Here is a 19,155-nt window from a genome sequence, read left to right on the forward strand (position 1 = left end):
GCGCATGATGTTGATTCGAAGTGTGGAAGGAAATACCTGAGGAACCGGAGAAAAATCCACATGACCATGGGGACAGAGACACGCAACTCCAAATACATGACCCACGACATCCTGCATACCATGCAAGGGAGTTAACATCTCATAGCTACCGCTGCACCCTTCTAAATCCACACATCATCATTATCATCGTCGTTGCCTTGTCCTGTGACCTTCCAGTTGGCCGGGGTCTGGCAGCGACATCCCTCCCCACCGCCACGCCACCGCTGGACGTGGGCGGGGAAGCGGCGGCCGCGTCGCTTGCGTTGAGCCACGCGCCTTCGGACAAACCCGGTGAGCCTCTGCTTCCAACCGCAGCTCGCCTCGTTCCAGGCACCGCCAAACACGCGATGCCGATAGCATAATCGGGTGGCGTGGGTTGACTGACTGAGACGGCTGGCCCAGATGCACACCTGCTGTACCCCCCCCTCCCACCCCCTACTGCGCCAACTCACTCTCAGGGTCTCACTCTGGCACTCACTCACTGTCTCACTTAGCCTCACTCTCACTCACTTTCACAACAACCGCCATTCGCCACTGGTGACGTCACCTCGCCACTTGTGCCAGGCTATGTGCACATTAAGACCTCGGTGCCATGGGTCGACCGACTGAGATGGCTGCCGTTGGAACACCTGTGCCGCCTACTGCACAAACTCGCTGTGTTTTTTCCGCCCGGCGCTCTGCCCGTTGTTGTGAGCGTCTGCCCCTCTGCCCTCCACTATTGTTGCTGGAGGGCGACTGCCTCCAACTGCCCAGTAACGTCCCTTCACGAGCCTCCTCCTCCCTCCTCCACAGAGGCCGATCTTGACACCGCTGCTGTCAAACCGACACACCCGCACGTCCGTTAATCTTATACACACAGTCTCATGGGCAGTAAAAACACACGGTTAATTAAGATCGGACGCGGGGTCCGGGCGAACCGTGTTTGCTATTTGTCGAGTCAATACAACGCACGGTGGTGTCGTGCGCCTATCTCAGAGAGCGTTCACCTGTTTAAATACAACGCCTAGAATGGACTCCCATGCTGCTAATACCCCACCACTGCTGCTACGCACGACGCCTTTATGCAGACAACGGGACAGAATGTGGCGCAACGCACGTATTCTTCAGGGCATTCCTGAGTTGATTTGTCTTGTGCCATGAAATGGGACTTTTTTGCCAGTATCAAAGCATGACAAAATAAGAATCGGTTTTACCCTTTCTGGCAATAGCACCTGTTTTATTGCTGGCCACAAAGAAGGCTCTGGTGTAGGCCAATCAGACAGTGCATTTATTATCACAGCATGTCTGTTTGCACGTTCACCACAAGTACGTGTGGTTGATGCAGACATGATTCCTTGCAAAAGGTTTCTACTTGGTGTTTGAACATCTCAACACCTGTTTTATTGCCAGAAAGGGGACACATCTATTCTTATTTTAAAATCCTTTATATTAAGTTCACTTGCTTGCTTGCGCGCTTACGACCGTGCAAATCTTTCGGTCGTTTTTTAACCCACTTCCCGTGATCCAATCGAGCTGACATTTTGCACACAGACTCGTTGTGCGTGACAATTTATTTTCCAAAATTTTACACTTTTTAGGAAAAAATAAATTATATTTAATTACCAATTGCTTAATGGTGGCAGGCAATCATCTGACCCATAGGTGGCAGCCATCTCAAGCCAGAGGACGAGAGGACTCTAGCCGCCACGCATATAAAGGATTTATAGTGAAAAACTTTGTTTTTACGGGTTAATTTTTTTCATACTTGTGCCACGTGAATGTTGAACTTCTTTCATCACCATACGCAGCCAACCGTGCAAATCGGTTGTCTGTGAAAGTACACTGGACATGTGTGAAAAATAGCTTCATAGCTCATCGGATTCCTCCTGCAGTATAAATAAACATTCTGACTTTGATGGTCCTGAGTGTCCGGTTACCCCGGCTATCTGACCATCGGTCATATCGACGCACTCCATTTAACAAAGGTGCTGTGGGGAAATAAAAGCAGTCTATGGCTGCATCACCGATCTTGCCAATATTAGCCAATCACATGAAGGGGGGGGGGGGGGGCGTGTTACATCATAACTCGATCCGTGGATCGATTTCCAATAAATCGACACGGTGATTAATGCGCAAATTACGATTCTTTTTTTGACATTGGTTTATTGTGAATCGATTGAGCGGAATCGATCATAATTAACCTCGATTAACGATCCACAGTGACGACATGTGGGCAAAGACACGCCCTCTTCGGCTAAAGCGACACCCACTTTGTTCCATATATGGTGGGCAAATCTCTGAGCGGCGATTTTGTCGTACTTACATTGCCCTTCGCAATGACACTGTTAGGGGCCGTCCATAAATGACGTCACGCACCTGGGGGGGGGGGGGGATGGTCAAACATTTGTGACGATGTGTGACGAGGGGGGGGTGGTTGAGAAATGTGACGTCACATCAAAATGCGCAACTTTAAATAAATATATACAACACGTTCTACTTAACTAAATATACTTTTTAATAAATGTTTTCTCCTACAGCATCAGAGTGCAGCGCCACATTAAATACGCACTACAATGACAATAGTTTAAAGCGATTTGAAGCATGTTTTTTTTGGGGGGGGGAGGGGGGCAGAGCTTTGTGACGTCATATTTGAGGGGGGTCGTGACTTTTTGTGACGCCGTGTGACAAGGGGGGGGGGGGGTCAAAAATCGTCCAAAATCGCATGACGTCATTTATGGACGGCCCCTTACAGGGCGCTTCACGAGGAAGCACAACATCACATGAATGAATGTAAGTTACATGGAGCAATAAGCCTACACATTCGTTAAAAGTAAAAAAAGATATAAACGAAGTTATAACATTAATCTTCAGCATTAGGTTGTGAACACCTCAACGCCTTCTTAGTCAGTTTGGTCTTCGTGGTGCAGTGCACGTTAGCGAAATGTCAACTGGCAGCGCTGCACCTTGAACACCCTACAAGGGAGATCCGTGATTGGTGAGCAGCAGCAGCAGCAGCAGCAAAGACAAAAGCACTCATTTACCAGAAGTCCTAGGACTCTTTCGAGGGGGATCCGGCTACATTGGGTTTTAAAAACGATGTAAGATGCTATCAACCAATTAATTGTGAGTTGTTTATGCATATGGGAGGGAAACCGGAGTATCCAGAGAAAGCCCACACGTGCGAGGGAGCAACACTCTATCCCGTAATAAATAGAGCAGATGGAGATTACTCCACGCACTTTGCTGCTCTACCGCCCTCTCCTAACAGAGCCAGGTGTATGGCTGCTTGGCACCGACCCACAGGTAGAAGGGAGTGAGTTGGAACAGATGGAGATTAGTCCACCCCCGGGTAGAAGGGAGCGAGATGGAACAGATGGAGATTAGTCCACCCATGACTAGAAGGGAGTGAGATGGAACAGATGGAGATTAGTCCACACACTCTGCTGCTGTTTATCGCCTTCTGGCAGAGGCAGGGGTACGGCTCCTCGACGCCCACAGGAAACGAGTTTCGCACCAACCGTTTCTTCCTCCACGGCGCTGGTTTACAAGCCACGTGCAGCATTGTGGCCACCACCACCACCGCGGCCGCTCTGGCTCCTGATGGCTCGTATTTTCGGTGCGTGCACTCTCTCTCTCCGTGTTTCCCCGACTCCAAATTTGACAGCCGCGCTGCCTCGTTCCACTCGGATGGGGATCCAACCTTCGCTACCGCCCTCTGCAGCCGCGGCCCCCGCTGCTGCCTCCTCGGGACCCTCCAACCTGCGAGAGGCGTCAGCGGCAGAAGCAGCTGTGGCGGTGGTTTACGACGAGGTGAAGCTGGTGCCAGTGTCCCGTGTGGACGTACCGCACACGGCCATCTTGGTGACGGACTCGCAGCTGAGGAGCGAGAGGGAGGCGGCGGAGGCCTCTGTCCGGCAACAGGAGGAGAGGAGAGGGCGCGGCGGCGGTGGTGGTGGCAGCGGTGGTGGTGGCCATGCGGGTGGTGGTCATGGGGGTGGTGGTCATGGAGATGGTCATATTAGTGACGTTGGAGGTGGTGGCAGTGCTGGTGGTGCTGGCGGTGGTGGCAACGGTGAGGTGAGACGAGGCATCGGCAAAGAGCAGGAGGCGAGGAGAGTGAAACTGTCGACTCCGGGAGGAGACATTGTTCCCAGTAAGTTTGGTATGAAGCTATTTTTTCAAATCGTTGTTATATTGAGAGGTTAACTCACAACACCACCTCTGTAAGGTATATATGGTGCTACGGTGGCTGAAAAGTGTTAACTACCTCACCTGGTATACAGGATGTCGTGGGTCCGATCCCAACCCTGACACCTGCTGTATATTTGGAGTTTGCATGTTTCTCTCCCTGTGACCGTGTGGATTTTTCTCCATGTCCTACTTCTTTTTCCCTCCACGTTTAGAAACGCGCATTTATAATATTTGACTGCGATAAATATCCACTTGATAAGCTGCTGCGTTGAGCTATCGTTTGTGATAGCCAGGTCGCTTCTGAAAAAGAGCTACTCGTCTAAGTGTGGGCACGTAGGTATAAAATACCTACGTATTTTATACCTACGTGACTTTACCGAACGAACCAAGGAGCATAGATTCCTGCAGTCACGAAAGCTTAAAATAAAAGAAAACTAGTTATAGTAATTTATTATATTATAGGCACCGCTTTGTGGGAAGTCAGCAGTGGTTGTTGTGCGGCAGAGTTCTTGGTGTGCAGCAGAGATGAGCAGCAGAGGGCGCTTGAGGCAACTTTCCACTCTTGTGCCGTTTTGTCGGATTCGGCGAAACACAAATTTACACCGTCAAGCACTCTGTTGGCATTACGGCATTATAGCAGCAACTATTGCCCAGCCTCACCCCCCCCCCCCCTCCCACAAAGGCTGTTCGTGTATTGTCAGTGGCTATAATAGTCAAATTGAGAATAAACTTTATACTCGCATTGGGTACACAGTTAGCCGATGTACAGGTGAGGTAAAGTGTGGGTACTGCCACCTCTTTAACTGCCTGGCCAGTGTGGCATAGTCGGTAACAACGTCGTTTATCCTCCGTGAAGCTGCAGGTTAGTGCTGGATGCAACCGCATTTGCAAATGTGATCTGTAACGTTGATCCTTGCCCGTGTTGTATCGAGTTACAGTGAGGGAAAAAAGTATTTGATCCCCTGCTGATTTTGTACGTTTGCCCACTGACAAAGAAATGATCAGTCTATAATTTTAATGGTAGGTTTATTTGAACAGTGAGAGACAGAATTAACAACAAAAAAATCCATTAAAACGCATGTCAAAAATGTTATAAATTGATTTGCATTTTAATGAGGGAAATAAGTATTTGACCCCCTCTCAATCAGAAAGATTTCTGGCTCCCAGGTGTATTTTATACAGGTAACGAGCTGTGATTAGGAGCACACTCTTAAAGGGAGTGCTCCTAATCTCAGCTTGTTACCTGTATAAAAGACACCTGTTCACAGAAGCAATCAATCAGATTTCAAACTCTCCACCATGGCCAAGACCAAAGAGCTCTCCAAGGATGTCAGGGACAAGATTGTAGACCTACACAAGGCTGGAATGGGCTACAAGACCATCACCAAGCAGCTTGGTGAGAAGGTGACAACAGTTGGTGCGATTATTCGCAAATGGAAGAAACACAAAAGAACTATCAATCTCTCTCGGCCTGGGGCTCCATGCCAGATCTCACCTCGTGGAGTTGCAATGATCATGAGAACGGTGAGGAATCAGCCCAGAACTACACGGGAGGATCTTGTCAATGATCTCAAGGCAGCTGGGACCAGTCACCAAGTAAACAGTTGGTAACACACTACGCCGTGAAGGACTGAAATCCTGCAGCGCCCGCAAGGTCCCCCTGCTCAAGAAAGCACATATACATGCCCGTCTGAAGTTTGCCAATGAACATCTGAATGATTCAGAGAACAACTGGGTGAAAGTGTTGTGGTCAGATGAGACCAAAATGGCATCAACTCAACTCGCCGTGTTTGGAGGAGGAATGCTGGAGGTGGAAACATTATGCTTTGGGGGTGTTTTTCTGCTGAGGGGACAGGACAACTTCACCGCATCAAAGGGACGATGGACGGGGCCATGTACCGTCAAATCTTGGGTGAGAACCTCCTTCCCTCAGCCAGGGCATTGAAAATGGGTCGTGGATGGGTATTCCAGCATGACAATGACCCAAAACACACGGCCAAGGCAACAAATGAGTGGCTCAAGAAGAAGCACATTAAGGTCCTGGAGTTGCCAAACGTCAGCCTCGAAACCTTAATGACTTGGAGAAGATCTGCAAAGAGGAGTGGGACATAATCCCTTCTGAGATGTGCGCAAACCTGGTGGCCAACTACAAGAAACGTCTGACCTCTGTGATTGCCAACAAGGGTTTTGCCACCAAGTACTAAGTCATGTTTTGCAGAGGGGTCAAATACTTATTTCCCTCATTAAAATGCAAATCAATTCATAACATTTTTGACATGCGCTTTTCTGGATTTTGTTGTTGTTATTCTGTCTCTCACTGTTCAAATAAACCTACCATTAAAATTATAGACTGATCATTTCTTTGTCAGTGGGCAAACATACAAAATCAGCAGGGGATCAAATACTTTTTTCCCTCACTGTACATTTTAATGTGCAATTTTATTGAGGGGCTACTGTGTGTTGTATTGCTGTGGTCGGCGAAAGAACTTCTATATACATGCAATGTAAACTTATTTACTTAATCTATTTTACGTATTATTTATTTTTCCTGACCCACCTCTTTATATGTCAAACTTCTTTCGCACCGTACGTAGTCAACCGTGCTAATCATCCTACACAGATGTCCTACTGGACATCGTAGCTCATTGGATCAGCAGTGTCCTGAGCAGGCAACGACCACACCCCATACCGTTTTGGCACCACTGCCACCACCGCCCCCATACTTCCCCTGTACTTGACCTGCTGCGTGACCCCTCGCCTCCAGACGGCCGCCGCCCCCCCGCCGCCGCCGTCACCGCCGCTCCGAGCGCACGCACGCCGAGGAGCGCGAGACGGCAGGAGCACGAGACGACGACGATGAGGAGGAACGACGCTGTGGTGACGTTCACGGGCAGCGGCCACACCATCGTCACGACGCCCGGGGGCCTCACCGTGATCCCCACGGGCCGCACCGCCGCCGCCATCGTCAAGAGCAGCAGCGAGGAGAACCTCCACAGGGGCCTCCGCTTCTCCCTGGCGGCCACGCCGCCGTCCGACTCCCCGATCCTACGGCACCCTCCGCTGCGCAAGGCCACCTCGGTGGGCGCCAAGTTCTCGGTCGCGTCGGCCTGGGACCGATCGTGGAGTTTGGATTTCGGAGCAGATGCCGGAGAGTCGCCGTGGGCGGGCAGCGACAAATCGCCGCCCTCGGGCGTGGAGGCGGCTCCCGGTGGATCACGGCTGTCGGCTGGTGCCGGCGGGGTGCCGTCCTCGAGCACGGATGTCGGCGAGGCGCGGGCGGGTAACGACAAGTCACCGGCCTCGGATCCACGCGTGGCTACCGTTGAGTCTCCGTCACCGAGTGGCGTTTGGTCATCGTTCTCAGATTTTGATGCCGACGCTGGAAAGTCGCCATCGTCGTGGGCGCCCGCGAGGAAGTCCGAGGCGGTGGCGCCGACAATGGTCGTCGCTCGAACGCCACGGGCCGGCAAGGACAAGCGCGCCACCTGGCCCAAATCAGACGCCAGCTTTGCCGCGGCCGCCGGAAGCGTCGGGCGGCAGGAGTCGGGGAAGACGAGGGCGGGGGAATCTCAGTCGACGGTGGGAGAGGGGCAGAAGCGCCGGTGCGAGTTTGGGAACGTGCAGATTGTCGAGTTTGGGGGGACGGAGGGCGACGCGAACGGCGGGCGGACAACGACGACTTCCGTTGCCTTCGCCAAGCCGGGCGACGACGATGGCGAGGAGGAGGAGGAGGGGGCAGCGGCGGTTGTGACGGCCGGAACAGCGGGAGAGGGGGCGTCACCGTTCGGTGTGCGCCTGCGCCGCACGTCCTACTCGCTCAAGTTCAATCAGGACCGCGTGGCGGAGGAGAGGAGGGTGCGCAAGCGGCACAGCACCGGCGGCGAGCAGCTCAGCGTGGCGGTGGTGGCGAAGGACGGCACGGAGGCCGCTCGGAAGGGCGGACCGCGTGTGGTGGGAAATTCGCCAACCGCGAGGACGCCGGGGAAATCCACGGTGCCCTCGGCCGGACGCGATGGGGTTCCGCTCACCGACAAGACCAGAGCGGCCGGGGGCGTGGCCAGAGCCGGGCTCGGCACCGTGGACAGGTCCCCGAAGGCCGGCGCGCTTCCTGCCCGCGAGGCCATGACTCTGTCACCGCCGTCACCGTCGTCACCGCCGCCACCGGAGCAGGAGGAGGAACGAGGGGTACAGCCCGTGGCGGCTTTGGTGGTGGCAAAGGCGAAGGCCGCCTCGCCGGATTTTTCGGCGATCGCTGAGAAAGCCGTGGGGGGCACGGCGAGGCGGGGCGAGGGGAGGGGGGCGCGAGGGGGGCCCGCAGAGAGCGCGGCGGCGGCAGGCGGCGGCGAGCACAAGTTGGACTCCCGCACGGGGAGTGCCGTTGCGGGTCAGTGCTGCTATGGCCTCGGTCCCACTCGGTTTCCCCCCTCACCCCCCCTTTCACGTTTTACCCTGGTTATGTGACCGGCATTGTGTCGTAAGGTGAACAATCCGGAGGGTGGATCTCACGGAGTTGGCCGTGAGAATTAACTTGCGTGAAAACTAGTTGTAACACTCGGCATCAGTGGTTTTTCTGAAGTAGTCGTCATGAGTTGATGGGCCAACGATGGTTCTTCTCTCTTTTAGATTAGATTCTTTTTTTGTCTTTCCCTCCTCAACCGTATCTGGATTGCCCCGTCTGGCGTGGTGTCACGAATCCATCAGCAAATCTCCCAGAGCGGTCCATCATACAACGTATGAGGGAACGGTCCACGGAAGTGGATATCGCACAACTACCTCTGAGATACAGCCTCAAACTATAAACTAAACAATTTTTTTTTATTTCACCACGTAAGGCCCCACTGAGGTACTGTGTCGCTCTTTTTCCGAAGCGACCTGGCTTATCGCAAGTGGTGGCTCGACAAAGTGGCTTATCATCGTGTGGAAATCTATCGCGGCAGCCAAATGATGTTGATTCTAAATGTGGAGGCGAAAACCAGAGAATGCGGAGAAACATCCATAATGGAGGAAAGGAAGAGCCAATGGGAGGAGGGGGGTGGAGCTGACGGGCAGGACCAATGTATGATGTATGTACAGTACGTATGTACGTATGTTGTATGTATTGTCGCACCGTACGTAGCCAACCACGCTAGTCGGAGGTGCGGGGGGAAGGACAACAAACTAAACACGAAAAGCAGTTCTAACGTAACGAGTTCTCAATGTAGATGATACACAGCTCCCAGTGGCTTCCTAACGTGGGAAGGAAGAGCGTTCGAGACGGCCGCGGAAGCGCGTCTGGAAGTGCCGCGCGACGATGCAGTGCCGGCCGTCTTTGTTCGCTGGTGGGACAACGGAAAGAGGGGTCGAGCTTGCTGGGGTAGGGTGGGGGGGACTATGGTCGCGGTGACGCCGGCCGCCGTGACGACTGCCGCCCTGTCAACTCCCGCTCGTCTCGACCCGCGTCCCGTCAACCCAGCGCCTTCCTCTCGCCCCCTCTCCCTTTGTGCGTCACAGTTCCCGCTCCGGACCCCGCTGCCGCCGCTCCATCCACGCCCCTCCACATCCCTGCGCAGGAACCCACGTGGATCACGCTCGCCCGGCGCAAACAGCGCGGCTTCGCCGAGCACCGCGACCAACAGCAGCCTCAGCAACAGCAGCAGAATCAGCAGCGGCAACAACAACAGCAGCAAAATCAGCAACAGCAGCGGCAACAGCAGCAGCGGAATCAACAACAGCAGCGGCAGAATCAGCAACAGCAGCAGCAGAATCAGCAGCTGCAACGGCAACAGCATCGGCAGCAGAATCCGCAGCTGCAGCGGCAACAGCAGCAGCAACAACAGCAGCAGCAACAACAGCAGCAGCAGCAGCGGCAGCGCAGGGTAGGGCAAGAGCCGATGTCGGCGGCCGATGGAGGAGTGGAGTGGCGTCGGGCGCCGCCCGCTCATGCTTTCCTCGGCTCCCAGTCGAGGCCGAGCGGGGCAGCAGCAGCAGCTCGCGGCGGTGGCCACCGGCGGCCGGCGGCGCCCTCCGGAACAGAGCGGTCGCCAGCGCCCAACGCTGCTGCTTCCGCTTCTCCTGCGGCACTAGCAGTGGTCGCTGGCGCCGCTAGCGCCGAGCCCACGTGGCTGGCGCTCGCCAAGAAGAAAGCTCAGGCCTGGAGCGACAGGCCTCAGGTGCTGACCTGAGTGGCTGACTTTACGATCGCGAGTGTTTTTTTTTGTAGTTTTTATCGATGGTTTTTACCGTGAACGGTTTTTCTTTTTAAATGACGATCGGGTGAAGAGGAAGATGAAAAGGGGGAGGTGGAGGAGGAGGCGGTGGAGATGGCTGGCTCTGCGCGGTGGATTTAGCAACATGGCGAAAACAAACGCAATACTGCCCCGGAAAGGTATGGTTGCCACCTCTGAGGTGGACGAACCCGGGACGTCTCGCGGGGCGAATAAGGAGAGTATTTGGCGACAGCGGGAGGGGAGAACTGCATGTACAACTGGAGTGGGGCATTTTTACTCAACTCACACAAAGCAACGTGGGAACTTGAATTGTCCCTGGGAAGACGTCCAGATTTCTCCGGCCCGCTATCTCAACGCGAGGGGGGGGGGGGGTGCGGACATTCCCGGATAAACAGGAACAGGTGGCAGCACCACGGCTGAAGACGTGATGCACATCGGGCAAAGCCACCGATTGCAGGGCCCCACACTCTTCACAGCTCGGCCCCTGCGGCCTATCGACTCCCGCCTGACTGACCCAGGGCCGACCAACCCTGGTCCGTGCAGCGACGCGGTGATTCCATAATCTTAAAATCCGTTCGGTTTGTGTTGTTTTTATTTTTGAACGCTCGCATGCATGCGTACGACCGCGCGGGGGGGGCAATGTATTTGCATAGCTGTCAACCCGTACAGTGTCAGGTCCATACGGCATACAGCCACTTCAATACGGGCAACAAAAACATCGTCCATTTGTGTTTCTCCCTTGGATAACCGTTGAGATCTATAAGGGTACTGAGTGACCAATAAGGTCTGAATTGGTCTGTAATAAGGTAGGGCACTGATAAAGGGTTGACAGGTATGCACTTGTGTTCGATTCGCGGTGTATGCTGTGGGTCAACGTGAACCCTCTCCCTCCAGCCGCTAGAGGCGCTACATCCAACGCGGCGTTTAAAATAATGTAAATTGTGAATCAAATCGCGAACCCCCCTGGCATTGCGGTCACCTCGTGTTTATAGCCCTCAGTGCTGCACTCGGCTTTGGAGTACTAGAAAATATTGGGAAGGTATCTCTTGTTGTGCGATCAGTGATGACTGCCTAGAGACCATCAGCCCCACTACATTTGAGAACCAGTTTAATTACACTTCACTCTGCAAGTCGCTTGGTAACCAGGCTGAGACTATCATCAACTCTCTCTTGAGCACTGGCGGAACCAGTGGGGGGGGGGGGGGGGGGTGGCACGGATCATTGGGGTTTATTAGTAACTAGCTTTACTACCCGGCTTCGCCCGGGACTTAAATTCACCATGGCTGGCTGCCTTTGTCTCCCCAGTGACGATGTTCACACATCACAGCAGTTACTCGTTTGAGGCTGAGTCGACCTAGGGGAGGCCCAGGACCGGTTCAAATAATCGTGACCGGTGGTGGCCGTGAGTGGGAATCGAACTCGGGTCGCTGGGTTTGTAGCGCAGCGCACGAATCGCTACGCAGTCGCTGCCCCCCCACCCACCCACAGGATACAGACAAAGATCCCCCGTGTAGCCTGTGAGACTGTAGGGGCAAGTGCTGTTAGCGAGCACCCATGAAGGCCGGCACGGCCCACGAGGGGGTGGGTAGCCAGCACCACGCCCGGCCGCCTTTGTCTCCCCAGTGGCGATGTTCACACATCACAGCAGTTACTCGTTTGAGGCTGAGTCGACCTAGGGGAGGCCCAGGAGGACCGGTAAAAATAATCGTCACCGGTGGTGGCCGTGAGCGGGAATCGAACTCGGGTTGCCGGGTTCGTTGTGCGCCGCGCTAACCACGACACTACAATGCGTTACGCTTCCTCATGCGCGGGTCACATGACAGATTTGACGTCACAGCTCACTTGCCGTGCAAAAAAATTCTGCATTATTGAGCTCTCCCCCCCCCCCCCCCAAAAAAAGTGTATTTTTATAATTTGTGCATGGTGTACAGTCTGGAAAGTACCCACATGGCAAATTTCAAGTTTGTTGCATGTCGGGAAGTATGCTAAACATTTTGAACAGACACACATAATCACAACTTTGCCTGATATATGGAGATAAATCGGCATTTTGCGACCCCCACTGCCACTGTGTAGCATATTATTACGTGCTAGGGACTCTGAGATGATAGGACAATAGTCTGCGTCCATAATTGGCAATAAGTAACGGCAAAGCAGTTATAAGTGACTCAGAATTGTCTGCAGTTGCGTATACAGTACACGACTTCCCTAAAGGCAAAACACCTTCAGCGAGCGCAATGCCGATCACACGCGGTTCGAATTCGACCCTCGATCGATGGCTGCGCCATCATTTTTCATTGCTGGAGGGGTTGCCCCCCTACCTGAAAATCCTGGCTCCACCATTGCTCTTGAGAACCCGGTTTAATCATAGTTGAGTCTACGTGATGATCTGCGCGAGTCTATGGACCTCTGCGTGAGTGTATGGGTTTCTGCGTGAGTCTATGGATTTCTGCGTGAGACTATGGCTCTGTGCGACTCTATGAGTCTCTATGCAAGTGACTGGTGATTGGGCTAAGACCATCAACCCCCTCTGCACTGGAAACCCCGGCGTAATTGGTGTGCTTTGGCAGCTGAAACCCGCATGGGAATGCTGGGTCTCAGCGTTTTCGGTTTCTCTGACTCGGCTATTGTGGACTCCTTGAGCTACCGTTCTCCCAATCGCCTAAATGTCCATCGCTTGTGAAGCCACCACGGACCTTCGGTCTGTCTGTACGCCTTCAGGGAGCTTCCTTTATCACCGGCGCTAGCTGGGATGTCGGTCAAATCATTGCCCGCTCTCGTATTCTCCTGATTATAAGATGCTCGTTGGTATACTCTATTTTTATATCTTTTAATTTGGGGGTACATCTTATCATCCTGAAAATGCACCCTCTCTACTGGAAGATGTGTTCTAGTCGAGTTGTTGATTAAAAATGTGGAGTGAAAAAAAACGGAAGACCTGGAGAAAAATCCACGCGACCACCACGGAGAGAGCGAGAGAGAAGCAGACTCCAAATATACAGCAACAGCAGCAGGCATCGTCTGGGTCGAAATCGACCCCACGACCTTCTATATACCAGGCGAGGTAGTTAACATCTCCTAGCCACCATGGTGATGGTGATGAGAGAGAGAGACGCAGACTCCAAATGTATTGCAGCAGACATTGTCAGGGGTCGTAATCGACCCTACGACCTCCTGCATACCAAGTGAGGTAGTTCACATCTCCTAGCCACCATGATGATGATGAGAGAGACGCAGACTCCAAATCTAGAGCAACAGGCATCGTTATGGTCGTGATCGACCCCACGACCTCCTGTATACCAGGCGAAGGAGTTAACATCTCCTAGCCACCATGGCAGTTTCCTCCGCTGCGATTAGCGAACACACCCAGAGAGACAGCAGAGACTGGGCATCAGCCGTCAGAATGATTTTCTGGTAAACATCGCTAAAAAGTGATTATCTTCCGGAAGATGTGGTCTTGTTGTTCAGAATCGTCTTCTGCCGATATAAAACGCGTGTCTTTACCAAAGTGCATCTTACTTTGGCGGAGCGCTGTATTAACACGGAGATGTACGCGCATCAGGCACCACAGAATATTACGGAGAAACAAAAGCATTTGTAAACCTTGTCTGTGGGAATGTGTATTTTTTTAAATTCCTTAAACCAGAAGAAAAAAAATGAGGGTCCTGCTTCGTTGGAATAGACCGGTCAATTAATTTTTTTAAATATATATTTTTTACATTTTGGAGGAAATCCTACCTGCTGTGCTTCCTTCCGTAGATGCCACCTTAATCAAAAGGCCAACGCCGTCCAAATGTTGGGGGCGGCATTATTTCTATCAATGGGCACTGGGACACAATTGTAGAAATTCCACATTTGCTTCTGACTAGTCCGGTCTGTTCGTCTGTTTGACGGCCACTGTTGACTTTCCCACTGAAGTGGTATGCATTGTATTGACCTTGTAGCGATGATGATGATGTTGGTTATTATATTGCTTCATTATAGATTTTCTTTTTTTAGAATAAATCAGATGTCTGCCAACTGCCTGGTGCCGCTGCTTGTAGCTTTCGTTCCCAGGGCGGTGTTGGAGGCGCTAACGGTGGTGGCGGTGCTCACGCGGTGCCGACGATCCGGCACTTTGTTTGCTCACCACGTAACAACTTTGTCAACTAGCCCTGTCGGGTGGAGGAGGGTTAACACGACACAATATTTTTACTTGCGTGACGCCCTCACCCCAAAACAAAAATGAATTCTGAAACTTTCTGTCGGCCACGAAAACCTGCGGCGTGTTAAACGCTGCTGCTGATGATGCTGATGATGATGTTGTTGTTGTTGATGTTGTTGTTGATGTTGTTGATAATTATACTTTCCCTACTTCACTCCTGAGTCGGCATCGGAGAAGAGGAAAGAAAGAGCAACCAAGTTGTACACAAAGACAAATATCCCCCGTGTAGCCTGTAACAGACTGTAGGGCAAGTGCTGTTAGCGAGCACCTATGAAGGCCGGAACGGCACACGAGGGGGTGGGTAGCCAACACCACGCCCGGCCGCCTTTGTCTCCCCAATGGCAATGTTTACACACCACACTAGGTACTCATTTGAGGCTGAAGCGACCTAAGGGGAGGCCTATACCCGGTTCAGATAATTGTTATTCGTGTTGGCCGTGAGCAGAAATCGAACTCGGGTCGCCGGGTTCGTAGCGCATCGCGCTGACCGCTACATCAACGCTCCCCGCCACCCTTACATGCACATACGCACGCAGCAAGGCACCTACATCGTCTAGAACAGGGGTGGGCAAACTTTTTCACTCGCGGGCCACAATGGGTTCTAAAATTTGACAGAGGGGCTGGGCCAGGAACAGATCGATGGAGTGTTTGTGTGAACTAATATAAATGACATGTAAAAATCATTACATGAAAGGATTTGGCCTTTAACAGGTAGAAAAGCATTTATTTGCAAGGAAATTTAACAAATTGCACGAACATGAACAATACAAAAACATGTCGTAACGTGACTGATGAAACATCATGAAAACATCTGAGGCCTGCGCCAAACCAATTACCTCACTTGAACTTCTTTATAATCTACATTAACAGGTGAGAGCAGACACGCAGGCTGTGTGTTGGAGATTTGGCTCCAACCTCGCTGCAGCAACACATCATCACTTTCAGTTTCAGTGGGAACAGTGTTATTGATCTCCCATTTTTGCCAGTGCATCCAAGTCTGGAGTTATTTTGGTTGTGGCAATTCTCAGGATAGATCTGAGGTGCTGATCCGTTAACTTTGATCTGTGACGGGCTTTGTTGGCGTTCATGATGCTGAATGTCTGGTCACACACATAAGTCGAGCCAAACAAAGTCAGTATCTTCTGTGCAGTCCTCCGGAGGTTTGGAAACGTGGCTCTGTTAAGTGAAGCATAAAAGTCATTCAGTTTAACAGAGTTGAACTTCTCCTTTAGGACGGAGTCAGACTGAAGTTCTATCAGTTCCAACTGCAGCTCCTGTGGTGCTGTTTCAGGGTCTTGTGACAGGGGACAGGACACCGGCTGAAGTGACTGTTCAATGTTTTCGAAATCAGAGAACTTACGGCAGAATTTTCCGTGCAGGTCCTCAAGCGATTTGCTGTATTTTTTTGCGTTTCGCGGTGCCTCTTCCTGCATGGCAAGTGTGGGGAAATGAGCGAAAGATTTGTTCGCAATTTGTTCCGGAGAACATAGTGAGCTTGGATTTGAAGGCTTTCACATGTTTGTACATGTCGTGAACAAACTGATCTTTCCCCTGCAGTTTCACATTCAGCTCATTCATGTGTGAAAATATGTCCACAGCAAACGCAAAATCACTAAGCCAGTTCTTGTCGCTTAGTTCAGGGAATTCGTCAAATTCCCCATCAACTCCAAAAATGTGATGATGTCCTCTTTCAGCTCCCACACTCGTTGTAACACTTTACCCAAACTTAACCAGCGGACATGAGAGTGGTACAGCAAGTCCTGATGATCCGCATCAGTTTCCTCCAGGAACGTAATAAACTGACGGTGCTGAAGTCCCCTTGCTCGTATAAAGTTCACAAGTTTTACGACTGGATTCACGACATGATTAAGCTGCAATACAGACTTACACAGAGATTCCTGATGGATGATGCAGTGAAGGAAAATAAGATCCTGGACAGGGTTTTCCTCTTTCACTTTATCCTGGATTCTTTTCAGAAGCCCAACATTTTTTCCAGTTAAATTTGGCGATCCATCCGTTGTGACATTGACAAGTTTACTCCGAGGTAGCGTCATTCTTTCGATGACAGCAGATACCTGGTTATACAAGTCCTCTTCCCGCGTTGTTCCTTTCAGGGACTCCATGGTCAAAAACTCCTCTGTTATCGCAAAACTGTCGTCAATGCCTCGGATAAAGGAATCAGACTTTTTGTTTAATTGACTGGCTATATTTTTGATCAATCAGTTCCACACGGCGAGTCACAGTCTTGCGTGATAAACTGACTTTTTCAAATTTGCTTTTGATCTCCGGACACAAGATGTCTGCTGTTTGTACCATGTATTCTTTTACAAACTTGCCTTCGGAGAAAGTGGTAATGAGTGGTAATGTTGGTGAGAAGAAGTTTTTAAAGAAAATTTAAATCGAAGTGAAGAAGGAAATTATTGAAAAGTTTGTATAATTAATGATTTTTCAAACTTTAATTATGTTTTCTGTGCTTAAAAGTCGTTAAAAAAACTGTGGGGTCTAGAACGGACTCGTGAAATTCGGAAAGAACTCGGAGTTAAGTTTTGTTTGTTTTGTTGAATTACACAGTCTAATGGGGGAATGGGGGCATTACAGGAGGGAGGTAATAATAATATTTGGACAAGTTTGGCGGGCCGGATTAAAAAGCCCAACGGGCCGTACTTTGCCCATGTCTGGTCTAGAATGATGCCCTTTAGTTATCCAGCAAAGCCTGCTAAGTCTCAAGACTCGTCTTCAGGAGGGTGCTGCTAAATCGGGATGTGTAAGACCTTGAACTTCATTAAACGTGTGTAGCTTCCGAGCTTGTGAAACTCAAAACGATCACGCAGGCGGGTTTCATGAGCCCATCTTAGGCGGTGGCGGCCATGCTGCTGCTGCTGCACGTGGCTTCCTGTAGTCATCCGATGGCTGTGGAAGCAGCAGCAGCAAGGGTAGGTGGATCACACACAGATGGGCTGTGAAAGTCCTTCCCTTCTACCCGTCAAGGAGGAGCCCTACCCAGGCTCTGCCAGGAGGAGGCAGTACGGCAAAGTGTGCGGACTCCACCTGCTGTCTGTATGTAGTGTGTGTTGAACTTCTTTTGCACCGTATGTAGCCAACTGCGCTAATCGGAGGTGCGGGGGAAGGACAACAAACTAAACACAACAAGCAGTTCTAAAGAAATTAGTTTGTCGATCTAGATGATTTAAAAGTGCATAGCTCCAGTGGTTTTCTAATATCGGAAGAGCTTTCCAGACGGCCGCAGAAGTGCATCTGAAAGCGCGCGATGCGGCGACCCTTTGTTCGATGGTTAGCCTCAAGCCGCAGTGAGAATGATCGGAGTTTGCGTGACGGTTTATGCTCCTTGACGAGATCAGCTCGGCAGTGAGTGTGTGCAAGAGTGAGTGAGCGTGAGTCTAAGAGGCACTGAAAGTAAAACGGTGAGAGTGAGTGAGAGCGGGACAGTGAGTGTGAGAATGAGCGAGTCAGATGTGTGGATGTATTTTTAACTTCTCTCGCACTGTACGTAGCCAACTCTGATAGTCGGAGGTGTGGGGGAAGGACAACTAAACACAACAAGCAGGTCCATCTGTATGGGATAGAGTATTGCCCGCTCGCACGCGTGAGGTTTCTTCAGGTGCTCCGGTTTCCTCTTATATATGTTGTGTTGTTAAAGACGACACGAAGGCAGTTGTTGTCGGGGCTCACGCCAAACGGCTTATTACGGCTTTCGCCTAGCTTTTGGGGGAAGGGATAATACAAGACTTTGGTAAAGCTAAATCTCCCCAGGGTAAAGGATACTGGGAATCCCTATGCCTCCCAGGCCAACGGGCTCTTCCCACAGCGCTGACCGATGGTTCATCCAACTCGGCCAGCCGGGTAAAGTAGCCCCCCCTAGCCTGGTGCTATTACCCTGGGTCCCCACTTCCCTACCGCTCAAGAACCCGGCTCCTGGCGAAGACCTCGTCCACGTCACCGGTACCCCCTCAAATACCCCGAGGGGACATGACGTCACTCCTCCCGAGGCGAGTGTGACATCCCGTCACCACTCAACTCCTCAACACATTAACGCTGATAACACTTTCATATATAGAGGACCACAGAACTTGGGAAATTGTTGGTGGTAGCGCCTCCTCCCACCCTCCCCACTCCCTCCGCTCTCCTCCCCATAACCATCACCACCTGTAGCGTGGCTGCTGATGCCTCCACGCTCGCCCTCCTGGCGCTGTAATATTGCATCAGTACAGGAGGATGTGTCTGTATCTGTATATTTGCTTGCCAGGATGCATTCACACAGTTTTGAAGATGGAGACCTGAAGCCTGCGCAGGGTGATCCAGGATGTTTTACCTTCAGGTCTTAGGCCAGGTTACCCCCCCCCCCTCTCTCGGCCGCCCCCCAGGAGCACCTCGGTTTCGAAATGGGCGTTCGTGGGCACCTAAAAATGTGTGGACAACGGATTGGGGGTTCTAGGGGCGGGGGGGGGGGGTCAGAACCCCGTTTGGAACGTTTGGTTTTGGTTGACGACATCTCGGTGTTACTTGGCCAAAACGGTG

At 51.7% G+C, this 19,155-nt stretch overlaps 1 protein-coding gene across 1 annotated transcript in view; it reads left to right on the forward strand.

The window, feature by feature from the left end:
• Nucleotides 1–17,291, forward strand: part of LOC133339598 (PHD finger protein rhinoceros-like) — a 45,208-nt gene extending 27,917 nt beyond the window's left edge. The window contains exons 9-12 of the mRNA XM_061547723.1: nt 217–330; nt 3,740–4,180; nt 6,974–8,593; nt 9,700–17,291. Of these exons, the coding sequence (XP_061403707.1) occupies nt 217–330; nt 3,740–4,180; nt 6,974–8,593; nt 9,700–10,370 (2,846 nt within the window). The 3' untranslated portion in view covers nt 10,371–17,291. The remainder of the gene's footprint in view (nt 1–216; nt 331–3,739; nt 4,181–6,973; nt 8,594–9,699) is intronic.
• The last annotated feature ends 1,864 nt before the right edge of the window (nt 17,292–19,155 follow it).

Source organism: Lethenteron reissneri, unplaced genomic scaffold (genome assembly GCF_015708825.2).
Source record: "Lethenteron reissneri isolate LAM-NWPU_2019-01 unplaced genomic scaffold, ASM1570882v1 scaffold_1931, whole genome shotgun sequence".
Taxonomy (NCBI): Eukaryota; Metazoa; Chordata; class Hyperoartia; order Petromyzontiformes; family Petromyzontidae; genus Lethenteron; species Lethenteron reissneri.